The sequence below is a fragment of the Miscanthus floridulus genome, chromosome 4 (genome assembly GCF_019320115.1).
Source record: "Miscanthus floridulus cultivar M001 chromosome 4, ASM1932011v1, whole genome shotgun sequence".
NCBI lineage: Eukaryota > Viridiplantae > Streptophyta > Magnoliopsida > Poales > Poaceae > Miscanthus > Miscanthus floridulus.
Window position 1 is genome coordinate 118,621,690 of NC_089583.1, and position 16,656 is coordinate 118,638,345.

The 16,656-nt window shown below is 45.5% G+C and overlaps 3 protein-coding genes across 4 annotated transcripts; 2 read left to right on the top strand and 1 right to left on the bottom strand.

Moving 5' to 3' along the window:
* Nucleotides 1-6,162: 6,162 nt before the first annotated feature.
* LOC136550519 (xylan glycosyltransferase MUCI21-like) lies at nt 6,163-8,153 on the top strand. Its single transcript, XM_066542120.1, has one exon. It carries the CDS (start codon nt 6,231-6,233, stop codon nt 7,872-7,874), a length of 1,644 nt encoding a protein of 547 aa, XP_066398217.1. The 5' UTR covers nt 6,163-6,230; the 3' UTR covers nt 7,875-8,153.
* Nucleotides 8,154-9,886: 1,733 nt separating this feature from the next.
* On the top strand, nt 9,887-12,576 carry LOC136550528 (uncharacterized). 2 transcript variants are annotated; one of them, XM_066542126.1, is made up of 5 exons: nt 9,887-10,124; nt 10,661-10,796; nt 11,267-11,404; nt 11,496-11,617; nt 12,169-12,576. In XM_066542126.1, exons 1-5 carry the CDS (start codon nt 10,072-10,074, stop codon nt 12,320-12,322), a joined length of 603 nt encoding a protein of 200 aa, XP_066398223.1. In that variant the 5' UTR covers nt 9,887-10,071; the 3' UTR covers nt 12,323-12,576. The 2 variants fall into 2 exon arrangements, with proteins under 2 accessions (XP_066398223.1, XP_066398224.1); XM_066542127.1 differs by having other exon boundaries at nt 9,888-10,124; nt 11,261-11,404.
* A 242-nt stretch (nt 12,577-12,818) lies between these two features.
* On the bottom strand, nt 12,819-16,346 carry LOC136550521 (uncharacterized). The gene is made up of 5 exons (XM_066542123.1): nt 15,959-16,346; nt 15,695-15,858; nt 13,366-14,047; nt 13,185-13,276; nt 12,819-13,078 (listed from the first exon to the last, which is right to left on the bottom strand). The coding sequence occupies exons 1-5, from the start codon at nt 16,274-16,276 to the stop codon at nt 12,952-12,954; spliced, it is 1,383 nt and encodes a 460-aa protein (XP_066398220.1). The 5' UTR covers nt 16,277-16,346; the 3' UTR covers nt 12,819-12,951.
* Nucleotides 16,347-16,656: the final 310 nt, after the last annotated feature.

A 16,656-nucleotide genomic window follows, 5' to 3' on the forward strand; every position in this document is an offset into this window, starting at 1 on the left:
TTATTATTACTGTCCGAACACTTCCATATAATACCCCAATATGACACCTTAAACTTTAGCCTTTGAATTTAAACACTACATGTGTATTGCTGATGAAGATTCGTTCACTCGTTTCTGACTCCTGACCGTTTCTTCGTTCTCGCCGCGTGTCCGGTCATTTCCGTGTGACGATGACGATGTCCCGTCAAAAGCAGTAGCAGCTCTAGCATGCACGTACCAAATGAACCGACGGCCGGCGCGGCATGGCACTATGGCAGCGGTCTGCGCACGCAACGCAACGCGACGGTGCAGCGACGCAGCAACTGACACCGCCGCGCGGCCGGGTCAAAAGCAGAGCTCGCCGTCGCCGTCGCCGTGGTCGGTCGCTTCCCTGCGGTGAGCTGATCGAGCTCTCGCTTGGTGGTTGTTGGGGTTGGGCTGGGTCGTCGTCGTCCGGTGCTGCGCGCGGGCGGCCCGTCGCTATCGCGCCTGCAACTGCAAGCTTGAATGGACCAATTGTGCGCCCCGTTGCACGTACGCAGTTTCCACTGGTGCATCAGCATTCCACGGTTCCACCCCGGCCCGTCCGTCACACGCACGCTTGGTCTCCAAGCCTCAGCAGCTACTGCTGCTGGTGCACGGCAGCACGGCTCCAGCTAATGCGGGCAAGCTTTAATTTGGTCTCTTTCACCTTCAAAAAAAATGAAACAAAAGAAGGATTGGAAAAGTAATGTTGTAGGTATGTACATAAGCCTGGTCTTTCACCTTCGTCGTCATCAGAAATAAAAAAGAAAGAAAACCCACAAGAAATTAAAAAAAAAAAAGAGTAAGAATGCAGGTAATTAAGCCTGGTCTCTTTCACCTTCATCACCAGAAAACAAAAACACAAGAAAAGAAAAAAAAACTAATGGTGCTGGTAATAAGCCCGGTCTCTTTCGTGTTAGAAGGAAAGGAAAGAAAGAAAAAAACAGATGAGCTTGCTGGTCTCTTTCCTGCTGCCTTAGCTAGCTTGGTCGCCTAACAAAGGTACTCCTCTCCTACTACGGCCAATAGCAATAACCAACCGCTCTCCTACGACTCTAACTAACCCCAGCCCCGGCCATTCTTTGATATATATTCATATTTAACATATATAATTATAATTATATACCCACCACAATCTATGCATGCTTAATTGTTAATCACTTACTTAACTAAATTAAATTAAATTAATTAAAAAGCCTGATATGTTTTGATCTCTTTTGATGCCACGAGGAGCGAAAACAACCCTTGCATTTCACCTACTCGAGATGGGTCATGGTGTTTAATTAACTGGCTATTAGGTTAGGTGAACACCTGCCTCGCACCGCATCACATGACTTTCATACTTCCATATGTAAAGTTAAAGAACCGGTTCATCATGTCACTTTTGCTTAATTGTTTACATACCATTCTTTCACAAGCCTTTAGACTTCATTAACTTTGAGTTCAACTGCTTACTATGGTGATATCATATCATCGTTTTTCTTTTTGGGTTCAATATATGGCAAACCAAAATGGTTTACACGGTCTAGTATAGTAGTCACATTATTCATAAGTGACATCTCATATTCTCAGGTTTTAGCGTCCCGGTGGTGGGAAGCTCCAGGTTGGGAGTTCAATTCCCCACCTCCGCATACGTAGTTTTGCGTGTTGTTAAGAAATCATCTCATCAGTTCCACGCCAAAGCAAAGTTCTAAGGTCTGGCTCAGTCTCACGTTGCTGCGGTGCCGTTGCGTATGGATGGGGTAGGGGTTGAGAGATTTTCTCACCTGCGTGACATGGTCTTATTCTTAATCACAATGTTCAGGGGGCTATCGTAACTCCGCGGGTCGAGTTTTTTTTTAAGTGACATCTCAGGCTAGCGTTCTTAACGTTGTGATTATCCTCTGCCTGCCTTTGGTGGGGTATGAAGTATGATATGATATATGATTCGATCTCATCAGGCCAGCAATGCAAGCTAAGCCTGGCTAGCAGTAGCAGGTGATAGGATCTAACGAAAAGTGGCACGGAGTGCTACTGCATTTGTCAGCATCATAGAATTGCTACAATATGTGTGAGCCTGCGGGCATCAGAAAGTTAGCTCACGGAAAGCGTACTTTGGTTGCTTGCTTTCTTTCTTTCTCCAAAGGCTCGCATCATTAGAGGACACCTAACAGGTCAAATGCATGCTTGATCGCCGTGTATGTTAGACAAAAGATCGTTCGGTTGCTTGTCCTCATTGTTCAGCTAGCTCCTCCATTTCCAAGCCCCATGATCACACCTATTTAATTTCACACCTTTAGGACAGAGTTTACTTTTGCACAAAATGATTTAGCAAGTACTCCTTTCATTCGAAAACAATGCAATTTTCGTTTTTTTTTCAGGAATAAAACAATTTTAAATTGGCCAAAATAAATTTGTACAAAAATACTAACATCTATAATATCCAATAAGCATTACTGGGTTAATTATGGAATATATTTTCATATCAAATTTATTTGGAGACGACATAAATGTAGATAATACTTTCTATAAAGCTAGTAAGACTTAAGAAAGTTTGACTTGTTCTAAATATGAAATTAAATCCTTTTTTGGGATGGAATGAGTAGTGTAGAAAAGGAAAAAGAGCTGTATCAAAAATGACTACAGCTTCTGGATCCCATTTCAAAAACCTACTGCTATTTTGACACGTCATCAATAAAAAAAGGACTTTAACTTTGTGACTACGTGACAAAGGTGGCCCACACATGTCAAAATATCCGTGAGTTTTTGAAATTTGCTCGAGGGTGGATTGCAAATTAGACATGCATGCTGTCAATAGTCTGTATAACATCGTACTGACTCTGTTATCGGTGTAACACTGTATCTACCATTATGTAAGTTGGTGCAGATGATCCTTTAGAATAGTGTACTTGCTTGTACTACACAGAGGTAGGTATTTAAGATCCAGTTGAACTTTCTCATGCGAGTTAAAAACTGACTGCTATATGTCAGTACACCAATGCAAAATATACTTGTAAGCTAAGCCCATCATTAAAGCATCTTGAAGTGCAAGTACCGTGTCTGTTTAGTGATGCTAATGCGATGTTACTCCTGAGCAGCCTTCTTAATTACTCGTGTAGCCTACACCATGCGTGATATGGAATCACATATATATGCACCGAATGTACTGCCTGTGTATTCCTAGTGTTAATTTCTGCTGTTTTTGAATGGGCACGAGGTATTCTCTCGTCATGATGCATGGCTAGCTGTTGCTTCTGAGAACACACATGTGCAATTGGCGTGTTGCTTGGGTAGTGTTTAGTTCCCAAAATTTTGTAAAATTTTTCAAGATTCTCCGTCACATTGAATCTTTGGATGCATGCATGAAGCATTAAATATAAATAAAAAATAAAACTAATTACATAGTTTAGACGAAATTCACGAGACGAATCTTTTAAGTCTAATTAGACTATAATTGGACACTAATTATCAAATAACAACGAAAATGTTGTAGTACCATTTCGCCAAAAATTTTGCCAACTAAACAAGGCCCTTGGTCAAATCAAACTGAAATTAGATGGCTTGGTGACCTCTCAAAAATTAATTCCAAATGGACCCAACCCAACCCCAACCCCAATGTTGAAACCACCTAGCCTCCAGCCTGGCATGCAGATGCCAACTCAAATCAACACTCACCCTCAGTACTTCCAAGCAAGCAAAGTAAAATCCATAGGAGTACAACATAGCACAACTAAGCAAGTGTGCCATGCAAGGTACAGACGGCTGGTAGAATGATCTCACTGCACTAACTTTTCAGCCGCCATTGCTGCCCTCATTGTCTTGGCTTATGCATGTGAGTTGTCTATGTCTGACTCATCGACACACAGGTAAAGTGAGATTCAAGTTCCCCTGTGTTTGTTTTTAAGAAGCGACAATGTATGTTAGCATTGTACGGCTAGCTATTGACTTTTCTGTCTGAAAACACTATTCATATGAACAGTGTTTATGTGAGTGCGCCGGCCAGCCAGCCCCAGCCCAGCCAGCCAGCCGAACGCACCAATAGTTTCTTTGAGAGTGGTTATTGTTATGCCAGCTTAATTAGAAAGATGATACTTGATCTATTAACTCAAGTTTCACATATGCCAATTTGTCAACAATATTTGAGTTTTATGGGCCCAACCAACCTAATGTGATTTTTATGTGTGGTTTTAACTTTTATAAGAAGCGGTGTCATAAGCCAGTATGTTATTATAACAAAAAATGTCTTTTAGTCATCATCTTCCCTAGTTGTTGTATACATGCCTTGTGTATGACTAAACACTATGACACAAGATAAACAAAAAAAAAATCAGGTGTCATCCATCATAACAAATGCCACACGACACAATATCTTACCATTGTTTGCCTTAAGATATGATGATATACTTAGGCGTGTTATGATACACTTCTGCATGTCATATAATATGCTTGTTTTAGCAATGGTGCATGCATAAGAAATATGGTTGTGTAATGCACTATCTTTAGTTCTTATTACTATGTGAAATATGGGTGTAGCCATGTAGATCTTGATTTAACCTAAATGTCTTTTCTTATATATCCAAGGGATAGAACAATTTGTCTAAACCCAATTTTTATTTATTCCCACGCTACTATTTTGATATACACGTGAGTTGTCCATGATCGATTAGTGTATCAAAAGACATCCATAAAGTCATAAGTACAAGTATACGTTACGATAAAATATACAAGCCATATATAATTTCTTAGTTGTGTGTTTGTTTTAAAAAGTGATGATAATATGTATAAAAAATCCCACACGTCATGATTTCTTAATTGCACTTGCTTCGGAGAGAGGCTATACCTACTGGTATGTTATAATAATAATTGCCACAAAATATATGGTGTTAATTGTACATTTTTCCTTGTGTAAGGGATATGCTAACATCATATCTTCTACAATATTTGTAGTATGACACAAGATAAACATGAATATTGTCTATCATAACAAATGCCATCGGCACCATATCTTACCATTGTTTGCCTTAACAAGTGGTGATACAAGCAAGAGAGTATCAATATAGTATTTCGCTACACGTTGTATTTCTTAATTGATATGTTTGTTTTAGTAATGGTGTATGCTAACAGATATGGCCACAGAACAAATCTTCAATCCCCTCTACTATGCGAAACATGAGTGTCGCTAATGATTTATTAATTTAGGTTAAATGTCTTTTGCTATATATCTTAGAGATAGACCGGTTTCGTTACACTCTTTTCTCAATGACCGATATACATGAGTTGTCAATGACCGAGCAATGTATCAAAAGGCATCCATAAAGTCACAAGTACAAGTATGCGTTACCGACGTGATATACAAGCGATAGTTCCCTAGCTATATGTATTTTAAAAAGCGAGGATACTATGTGCAACAAATCCCATATATACATCATGATTTATTGATTGTATTCGTTCGGGATCGATAAGGCTATATATTGGCGGTGCGGTTCGTTTGGGATAGATAAGGCTATATATTGGCGGTGCGGTTCGTTCGGGATAGATAAGGTTATATATCGGCGGTGCGGCAGTGTTGTGTGGCGCGTGATGATGTCTCAATCTAACCGACCGGTGTCGTTTGTTGCCTTTTACTTTTAACTGTTAGTGCTCTACTGTCTTTTTTTGTTGTTACCATTGCTCGATCCTTGATGGTTTCGTTGCTCTATTACATTATCTGACCTGGGTTCTTTATTTTTCCAATATATTCGGTAACTTTCCTGTCCGATTCTTTGAAAAAAAAATATATATATACACAAGTATTTTTATAATAAATTCTACATGTCATAATTATTATTTGTACATGTCTTCTCAAGAAGTGAGTGTGACGATATATTGCAATCAGATACGACTGCGCAAGCAATTAAGACTTGGCTTAATTTCTATGATGTGAAATAAGAGGATTGGGCTTGATTCATTGATCTAGAGTGACTGATTATCGTTGTGTAAGAAAATTAATCGTTTTTGCTGTTTGTGCAGATATTGTGCATTTTAAATTTTTATTAGGTGGCAATCAGAGGACCCACCGAATGCTCCTCAAAGATGTTTGTTCCATCACTGTTGGCTGTGTTTGCCGTCACAACATAGCGGCCCAACCTCTAACCGCCAATAGTTTTCGATACTCTTCTGCTAAGCTGAGCCATTTATACCCCCTCTCTCTCTCCCCCCATTCCTCTTCTCATAGTCATCCGAGAGACCTTCTCTCTCTGGCGACGGCCATGGTGCAGCAGCAGCAGCACAGAATCTACATCTTGCAGTTCAGGAAGGGCGAGCCGGAGCAGGAGGTGGCATGCAAGGTGTCGCAGCCCAAGGGCGCCGGGCGGCGGGTCATGTACCACTACCAGGACTACGGCAGCGGTGGGGGCAAGAGCGGCAAGCAGGTGCAACCCAGGGCGCTCGGCCTGCGGCGCTTCTTGACCATGCTCCTGCTCTCCTTCCTCTGCGTGGGGACGCTGTTCGTGGCGCCCGTGTCCTTCCTCTCCTTCATGCATAGCGACGAAGGCGGCGCAGCGGCGGCGGCGGGGACAGGGGCGGTGGCGACGGCCGCGGCCGCGCGTGGCGGGGTGTCCGGGCCGTGCTCGTCCGTGGGGAACGACAGCCTCTGCTGCGACCGCACGTCGGAGCGCGCGGACATCTGCTTCGCGCGGGGCGACCTGCGCATGCACTCGGCGAGCGCGTCGTTCCAGCTCGTGTCCGCCGGCAACTCGACGGCGGAGGAGGAGCGGATACGGCCGTACACGCGCAAGTGGGAGGCGAACGTGATGGCGACGATCGACGAGGTGCGGCTGCGGCGCGTGGTGCCCGGTGACGCCGCGCGGTGCGACGTGCGGCACGACGTGCCGGCCGTGCTCTTCTCCACCGGCGGGTACACGGGCAACGTGTACCACGAGTTCAACGACGGCATCCTGCCGCTGTTCGTGACGGCGCACCACCTCCGGCGGCGCGTGGTGCTGGTGATACTCGAGTACCACGACTGGTGGATGACCAAGTACGGCGACGTGGTGTCCCAGCTGTCGGCGTTCCCGCCGATCGACTTCACCGCCGACCGCCGCGTGCACTGCTTCCCCGAGGTGATCGCCGGGCTGCGCATCCACGGCGAGCTGACCGTGGACCCGGCGAGGACGCCCGAGGGGAAGAGCATCGGCGACTTCCGCAGGCTCCTGGACGACGCCTACCGCGGCCGCATCGAGTTCCTGGAGCGCCTGGAGCGCCGCGCGGCTCGGAAGCGCCTGCGCCTGCACCGCCACCGCCACCGCCGCGGCGCCGTGGTCCCCCGCGCACCGCCAGGTCCGAGTCACGCAGACGACGACCGCCGCCCCAGGCTGGTGATCGTGTCGCGGACGGGGTCCCGCGTGATCGAGAACGAGGCGGACGTGGCGGCGCTGGCGGCGGACGTCGGGTTCGACGTGCGCGTGATCCGGCCCGACCGCACCACGGAGCTGTGCAAGATATACCGGGAGCTGAACGCCAGCGACGCCATGGTCGGGGTGCACGGCGCCGCCATGACGCACTTCCTGTTCATGCGCCCCGGGAAGGTGTTCATCCAAGTGGTTCCGCTGGGCACGGACTGGGCCGCCGGCGCCTACTACGGCGAGCCCGCCGAGCGGATGGGCCTGCGCTACGTCAGGTACAAGATCGCCCCCGAGGAGAGCTCGCTGTCCCGCGAGTACCCCACGGACGACCCCGTGCTGACGGACCCCGCCGGCGTGGCGCAGCCCGGCTGGGACGTGACCAAGAAGGTGTACCTGGACCGGCAGAACGTGCGGCTGGACCTGGCGCGCTTCCGGGAGGAGCTCGTCGGAGCGCACCGGTACCTGCTGGCCGCCGGCGGCGGGCGGCGGCGGCCGAGAGCGCCCGAGTGATGATGTGATGTGCGTCGGGCGGGTTTGACCGGTCTCGATTAACCAACAACCGCCAGCTCAATGAACATCTCCTCTGCTCTATGCTCTTTGCTCTGCTATAGTTTTCATTCCCACCATTTCTTTTTCTTTGGTTATACTGACTTCACCTGACAATTCTTTGCATTAGTTTTTGTGTCGTTCTGTACTTGTGATCCATCGATGGTTAAAAAAAATCCGAGCTTGCTGTGCATACATACATACACTCAATAAAAGAGAATCAGTTACATTAAGCATACATAATGCAGGCGCCAAGAAAAGAGTCACAGTTTTGCTGTGTTTATTATATCTGGACTGAACTCTGAATGCATCAGAGACATGAGCCGCCCATCAGGCAAGTTGGTGCTTGCATTGCAGTTGCAGGACGAAGGAAGGCTCGGAAGTCGGAACCGCTTCTTCTTCACGCCAGTCGTCACGGCCTTGTTCCGTGTTGGTTCGTTCGTTCGTTTGTTGGTTCTCCGGGGCTTGCCGCCACCCGCCAGGCTGGAAGAGTTTGTTGAAACAGACTAATCAGCTTTCGTTAAGCGTCAATAAAGCCTGCTATTAGTGGCCCGTAAAGCGTCACACATCGGGCCTGACCTGGCCTAGACGGACCCTAACGGCACGCACAGTATCACGGCGATGCATCAACCGCACCTATCGATCGCGCGCGCAGGCCACAACCGTAACACAGCTTGTTGCTGACAACAACGACAGTCAGTCAGGCACGCAACAGTTTCCGGCCCTGTTTGTCAGGGCTCGGCGAATCGTAGGATTTCACAGGCCGGAATCGTCCCCGTCCCGTTCCTTGGATGACCGGGGAAGAATGAACCACCCCGCGTTCCAAACGGGGAAACTTTAACTCGCAAGTCACACGAAAGTTGGAAAACCATTTGCCCACTAGAAAAGCGATACAACGCACCTTAATATAAATAAAGAGATTAAAAATCGTCGTCGTCGTAGCACGTACTAGATAGGATAGGGCGTAGGTGCTAAAGAAACGCACGCACCCGACCCGGAAGAGGAGATGATCGGTGGTGGCGACGACTGGCAAAGTCGAGTAGTGAGTGGAATCTCGCCATCCATCCCAGTCCCAGGAGGAGGAGGATCGGTGGGCGGCGCGTCAGCTTCGCGTACGCGCGCCCGCGCCCGCGTTTGCCGTCGTCGTCCGGCGGAAGACTCACGGAAGATTCTCGCACGCACGCCATGCCGTTTGATTGTATTTCTGACGAACCCTCAGGAAGGAAGCTGCCCGTCGACGTCGACGCCGGGGATGGCTTCGGGCGCACGCGCACTGCCACTGCCACTGCCACGTGTGGTGGCTTCGTATCCAAGCCCAAGGTTACAAAGTGCAACGGTGGCCTGATGCGCAGTGTGGGAGAAGTTGGCTGGATCTCACAGTCTGAAAAATTCTGATTGGTGCGATGATACCGGCCTCGGGATCCAAGCTCTCTGTCCCTCCTCCCTCTGCTTCCTGTTCCCTTGAATTGATTTTTTTTTTTTTGAGCAAATGTTCCCCTGAATTGAGAGCCAGTTTAGTTCACTTCATTTTGCCAAAAATTTCAAAGATTCCCCGTCACATCGAATCTTTGGACAAGCATTAAATATAAATAAAAAATAAAACTAATTACACAGTTTAGACGAAATCCACGGGATGAATCTTTTAAGCCTAATTAGACTATAATTGAACACTAATTATCAAATAACAACGAAAATGCTAACAACGAAAATGCTACAGTAGCATTTCGCCAAAAAAAAATGCCAACCAAACAGGCCTTGAATGAAAAAGAGGAGTAAAGAACGAGCGGGCCAATAGCCCACCAAAGCATGGCATGCCGGCCCAATCATCTACTCTGCAGCCCATTAAGCCCAACAAAATAACCCGTCAGGCTCCAACAGAGCAAGCCCATCTGCCATCACCTCGAGCCCACACCGAGCATTTACTACCGACAGGTGGGCCCGAAGAGCCTCGTGCTCGTCCGGCTCCCCAATCCAAGCCGCCGCCTCCGATCCAAACTCAACCGGACGGAGCGGGTCTCTCTCTCCTCGGCTCTGGAAGCCTGTTCTGTTTCCGTCCTGGCGTCCTCTCCTCCGCACCATCGCCGCCCCGATTCCCCGACTCGGCGCGGGCGAGACGTGGATCTCGGCGGAGGAGACTCCGACCATCGCTCCCTGTGGAACCATGGCGGCCGCGGACTCCGACTTCGCCATCTCCACCTCCACCTGCCCGCACTGGTAACGCTCTCTCTCTCTCTCTCTCTCTCGCTGGCCTCCCTACGCTGGGAATCTCTCTCTCACTGGCCTCCCTCGCCTTCCCAGCGTTCCGCCTACCCACCACAGGTCGATTCCTTCGTCCACCTCCGCCATGCCGACAGGATAGGATTGGGGTCGTCAACCGCTGCATATTTACGATACTGATTTGTTCGCATGCGTCGCTGCGTAATAGGGTATATAGTTCAGGCTTATTTTGTGATGATTAATTACACATGACATGCCACGTGATACCGTTGCTCTGTGGATTACCTTCTGCAAATCGTCGAACACGCGTACACATATAATCAGTTTTACCAGTATCGTATCAGGTACTTGTATGATTACCACAATGTCTGGGGTATGGTTTTTAGTGAGCTGTATCATACATTATTAACTGTGATTCTCCCCATACTCTTTATTTAGTCAGCTGGGGTAATCATACAAACATTGCATGTTCGACGATTTTTAGTGAGCCGTATGTTGATTACGGACGATATTTCTCTGTTTATTCTATATAGTCGGCGGGAGATTCCATCTTCAAACATTGCATTGCACAGCGCGCACTGCGCTCGGAACCTTCAGAAGTGTGAACATTGTGGAGATATGGTTCCGAGGAAGCTTATGGATGAACACTACGATGAAAACCATGCTCCGGTATCTTTCCAAACTCCAAGCTTCTCTCAGATTCATTGTTTGGAGTCCCCGAATCGTTTTCACTGTCAATTCATAATTATAATATTGCTGAAGTTAAGCGTTACATTAAGAAGTACAGAAGCCTGCATTATTGTTCAGCCTTTTCTTTTCCTGAGTTCTTATCTTACTCTAAAGAAGCTGTAACATTACATGAACGCATATTTACAATCATTATGACACCAAAAGGTACATTTGCATTAAACAGTTATGACTGTTTCTTTATATGCTTATGGTAGGCAACATAATTTCTTGTAACCACTAAGGTAATGTAAACAAATGAAAGTGTCTTCGTTAGCCACTTAAGTTAATGTAAATTGTTGATAAATTAGAGAGATGGCAATAGATGTACGCCTTCCTGTTTTTTTCTTCCCTTTTCTACCACCTCTTAATTTACTAATTCATCTTCACCACTAATCTTATTACAGATACAGATGAATTGCTCACTTTGCAAACACAAAGTAGAACGTGAGCTATGGGATCTTCATACAGGCATACAATGCCCACAAAGGATGCTCGCATGCCAATACTGTCAGTTTGAACTGCCTGCAGTCGATCTTTATGAACATCAGGTATGGATATATCTCACATGGTAACCTATTATTCAAGAAACTAGTTTTGGATACAGTTCTCAGTGTTCTAATTAGGGTGGGTGTGCTACAGGATGTGTGTGGAAATCGAACAGAATATTGTCAAAGTTGCAGGAAGTATATCAGACTCCGTGAATGGATTGGACATGAACTCCAGTTCCATACGATTTTAAATGCTGCATCAGAACTTTCAAGGTAACCTTCCAACTGATTAGTAACTCCAGTTCATTACCTTCAATTTTCAAGACAACATTCAGCTACATCGGTGTTATTAGTAACTTGGCACTCCCACTGTTCCAAAATATAAGGTGTTTTGGTTTTGTGCCAAGTCAGAACTCTCTAACTTTAGCCAAGTTTATAGAAAAATGTTTTACTGCAATAACAAATAAATGCACTATCAAGACGTATTTCGGTGGTGGATTTTAATGTAACTTATTTGAAGTTGCACCTTACATCTTGGAACGGAGGACTAGCATTTAACCTTTCAATATAGTTTTCAGCATTCAGCAAATAAATAAATAAACTATGTCTTATGCTAGCTTAGTGATTCCTTCATTGAAGTATCATTTGCATAGACATCGATTACGTTTAGTCTGTTGCCGTAGCAAGTAGCAACTAATAAATGGCATTGTGAGAAAATCAAACTGATTAGTCTGACGGCAAGCTTTTACTATTGCTGTAGCAACTAGCAATGATAAATAGCATATTCTGAGAAAATCAAGCTTACCTTGTGATATAAATTTCAGTGACAGGACTCCAGCAGCAGCAGCAGAGCAGCCAGTACCAAAGCCAGCGCGACCTGCTACTGGTTCACTTCACAAACAACTGCTCTTGACGGTTGCAATAACTGGAGTTGCAGTTTTGATTGGATCAATACTGTACCAAAGTAAGGGGAAGTAGTTCTGGGGGATAGTAATTTGACGCCCCTTGATGTATAAATTCCCTCATAACCAAGAGTACAGTTTAGACCCCAGTTGAGGAAAACAAAAAAAAGGAAGAAAAATGGAGAGAGTACAGCTGAAATTACAACATTTATGAAAGGACCGATGAAACTATGTTCTGTGCTCGTTGTTCTTTGTAAATGGTAATTTTCCCATCAAACTTGTGGGCATTTGGTAATCTATGCAAAAATATGTTCTCGTTTACAACCGCAAGACTTGAAATATCTTGTGGATTCATGGAAAAACCGTGACGTACGGTCAGTCAAAATAATTTGCCCTAATACGTTTGTCACCCAAAGGTTCTCATCACTTTAGTTTTGTTTTTTTAGAGCTTTTTCTTTCATTTTCTTCTGCAAGAATGTAAAGCTGGCAGCAAAACTTTAGATGCAGCTAGGAACTCGTTTCCATCTGAAAATTTACTACTAGTTTCAGAAACTTTCAGGAAATTGTTATCATGAGTCAATCTAGCAAGGACTCTGTTGCCCCAACAAATAAACCACAAATCTACAATCACATAAGCATCTATGATTTTGTCCTTGTCGCATTTGCAAAAGAAAAGGCACGTCATCCTCTTGAATTGCTAACTATCTACAGCTGCTTTTCTTCTAATTTTTTGCTTTTTTTCAAGTGACTTGCAGTGAATAGTCCGTAGTTGGATGGTTCCATATCACTAATTTTGCCAAATTGCTTGTCGTAGAAGCCCCATAACTCAAACCTGTTTCAGAACCCAAAAAAGAAAAAGAGAACGGTGTCGAGAATTAGCATAGCTGCATACATATATTAACCTAAAACAATACAGGGCATCAGAGAAATGGATTTACCAGAATGCCAAGAACTGGAATGGAGCATATTTGCCGTAGATTTTATCTAATTCCTGATGAATAGAACTGATGGTAGTTGCTCTTTTATGAATCTGCAATAAATTTCAGACATAGTACAGGGCATATTGAAATCGTCAACTATGAATCCTAAAAAAATGCAAAGGTTCCAGGACGGGAATACCTGTTTCAAATGCCTAATTGTCTCAGTATCAGCTGGGATCGTGTGGAAGAATCCCATACACATGAGCACATTGGCACGTGTGAAAGGACCAAACCCTGAGATCATTGATAACTCTTTGTCCAATCTCTCGTAGGTGGATCCAATACTGGATGCCTCTTCTGCAGCTGGTACAAACATTTTACGCATCTCTCCAAGTTTTTGTAGACATACCTTCCCTTCTACAAGGCTGCGTGCAAGCATTACAATTCTCTTTGCTCGGTATCCAAGATTACAACTCTTGGCTAAAAATTCCTCATCAAGGTTGGCCAATTCTTCCGGCGTAGGGAAATCACTGATACGGCCTTCCAAGTGAGGATCACTGCTCAAGCTAAGCTCCGATGGTTCCAAGGAATCATCTGGACCGATTGCTTCACTTGCAACTGAGGGTAAACAAGACAAAATTTCATATGTTTCCAAATTTGTCAGGCCATTGCCTCCACTTGCCAGTCTTGGACCCTCCAATTTATCCTCTGAAAACCTTGCTTCTAATTTGACACGGACACTCTGTCTCTTGCTGCGCTTCCTTTTATTATGTTCCCTAATTGGAGGATTCCTTGACTGAAAATCTTCGATGCTGGATGAACATTTCAGCTCCAACTGAAGCTTGCACAGTGCAGTAGCCATTGACAAGGTCCTTGTCCATCTGTAGTTATATATATCATACCATTAGTTGCGCATGAAATCATGCTAATAGGATTAGAAATACTAAACAAACTGTATACTGTTGAAGCATTCCACTTTAAATAAGTGTTATCTCTGTCAAGAAATACTCCATTCAGTACCTGCAATGTCTCATCCTGAAATATAACCCATCTTCTATACACAAATCCTGAGCCAAAAATGGGCTAACAGATAGTTTTAATGTTTTATTACCCTCGATTTGGAGCTTGAGCAACTATTTGCAGAAATAGAACCATTTGATAAAGTATAGAACCAGGCTGACAACAGTCTCAAACATGTAAGTCTTACATTTCATTTTATTCACATGGTGCTGATGTTGAACACAAAAAAAGCAATTAGTTTTACCTCTTCAAATATTATGAATATAATATCGATTAAGATACACGATAGAAACTTAGCGCTGATCCATTAGGACATAAAATAGTTGCTTGAACATTTTGTCAATATTTACCAAGATTTTACTGTTAACTACTACTTTTTCAAAAAGTAGAAACAGATACTTTACTCGAGTTCATAATTACCCTTCCTCATCTCAGATGTAATATTAAGTGCCAATTATTTGTGTTGAACTGATCTGTCTTTAACATTGAGGTTTTGCTTCACATGCTTATACCATTTGCAGTGCGAGAATCATATAACGCATCCATTTATATCTCCTGAGGTGTATTGTCTAGAAATTCCCACAAGTATTCGTCTTACATTTTTCTGGCTGAAACTTGGCTGAAACTGGCTGAAAAACGCTGTTCTGGCTGAATTGTTGTGAGAGAAAAACACTGTTCCGGCTGAAAAAACAAGCCGAACAAGCCGGTTTCTGGGTAAGCCGAACGGGGCCAAATTTATTGGATTAGGGAAGAAGAAAATTGCATTTCTCCTAAGATTGCATTTGTCTCCTAGTATGTTCAGAAATTATAATTTGATCTTATTGTTAAAATGGCAAACTTTATGACAAGCTTGGGATTCCATTGATTCTAATCACGTATCTCGAAACAAGGTACTATTGGTTTAATTGGTCCCCAGTTTTGCAGTACAGGATATATACAGATCATGAGGGAAAAAGATTATCTTCTAATCTGTCTTTTGAATTTTTAATTTGCCACCTTCCTAATTTGTCTGTATTATTTCTTTCTGCTACAACTTTGTGAATTCCAGGTTAGACATATCATGGGAAAAAAATATGAAAACTACACTAAAATTTGGGAGTACCTTCAAGACGAATACAGGCAAACAAAAAGATCTGAAAACCTTGATTTTTAGTTTTGGGAGTACCTTCGAGATGAATACAGGCCAACACAAAGATCTGAAAACCTTGACTTTAAGTTGAATTTTGTTGAGGTAAGACTAACACTGTGATGCAGAACATTCCGTGGTTGAATGATTTTCTGTTAGGAATGTTTTATTGCATGTATTTTGAACTCAGTAGCATAACATCAGATTTCTTCAGGAGATCCTTCCGAACAAGATTCAGATTTCTTCAGCAGCATAACTCAGTAGCATTAGCCTACCCCAACTTGTTTGGGACTTAAAGACTTTGTTGTTGTTGCTGCTGCGTAACTCAGTAGCACACACACGGTACGAATGGGAATGAAGGGAAAGCAGGCCAAAACTCAACTGGCAATTGCAGAGGAGGATGCACTTGACCATGTCCTCGAACAGCGTGGGCGAGCGGAAGACGCGCCCGAACCCCGCCTCCCGCGCCGCGGGGTGCATCGCCTGGAACTCCGCCACCATCTTGCCATCGTCCTCCGACAGCCGCAGCATCCGACGCACCTGCTCCTGTGGATACCATACCAAAGCAGGAAATCAGAAGAGCGTCGCTTCGCCAACAGCGCCATCGTCAACGCTCGATCCGGATCCGGTCCATGTGCATGCTTACGAGGATGTGGTTCTGGTCGAGCGGGGAGAGCGCGGCGGCGCCATGCACGGCGACGAGGAGCGCGGAGTCCGAGCGCGCGGGGTGGGCGGAGACGCGGGCGAGGAGGGAGACGGAGCTGTCGGAGGCGAGGCGGAGCGGGCGCACGAGCGCTCGGCCGGCTGGGTCCCACCGGTTGGGCGCCATCATGAACAGCCCGTGGCTGCACACGGCCGCCGCCAGGTCGAACGGCGCGGCGGCGCCGAGCGGGAGCTCCAGCTCTACGCGGGGCTCCTCTGCAGCTCGCGGTCGCGCTGCGCCGCCGCCGCTTGGGGTCGGCATGGGTGCAGCGTGCGGATCGGCGGCGGGAACCGGCAGACTGGCTGTGATCGAGGCACGGTCTTTTACAATTTGACCCTTTTTTTTTATTTCTCGCAAATAGATTCTTGGCGGAAAGAATTCAGGAAACAGACTCTTAGCTCGGCATTATTGATGCTGACGTCGAGCTCGACGCCACCGTCTCTGGCGCCGAGCTCCTGGGCACAGTCGATGACCTGCCAGGGGGCTCGACGCCAGAGTGACTAGCGTCGAGTCCCCTGCATTTAACCCCGGCCCAACCTTCTTGCCCGAGCGTTCTTCCTCTTCTTTCTTCTCTCTCGGGTTTTTCTCTCCCTATCTTACCCTACCTCACGAATCGACATATTGGACCTTGAAAATATTGA

Excerpts from the sequence above, each read along its gene's own strand:
- LOC136550519 (XM_066542120.1), top strand. The coding sequence starts at position 6,231 with ATGGTGCAGCAGCAGCAGCACAGAATCTACATCTTGCAGTTCAGGAAG.
- LOC136550528 (XM_066542127.1), top strand. The coding sequence starts at position 10,072 with ATGGCGGCCGCGGACTCCGACTTCGCCATCTCCACCTCCACCTGCCCG. Across the intron at positions 10,125-10,660 it reads ACCTCCACCTGCCCGCACTG|TCGGCGGGAGATTCCATCTT; the intron begins GTAACGCTCTCT and ends TATTCTATATAG. Across the intron at positions 10,797-11,260 it reads ACGATGAAAACCATGCTCCG|ATACAGATGAATTGCTCACT; the intron begins GTATCTTTCCAA and ends ATCTTATTACAG.
- LOC136550521 (XM_066542123.1), bottom strand. The coding sequence starts at position 16,276 with ATGCCGACCCCAAGCGGCGGCGGCGCAGCGCGACCGCGAGCTGCAGAG. Across the intron at positions 13,277-13,365 it reads CAATTAGGCATTTGAAACAG|ATTCATAAAAGAGCAACTAC; the intron begins GTATTCCCGTCC and ends AATTTATTGCAG. Across the intron at positions 13,079-13,184 it reads TTCCAGTTCTTGGCATTCTG|GTTTGAGTTATGGGGCTTCT; the intron begins GTAAATCCATTT and ends GTTCTGAAACAG.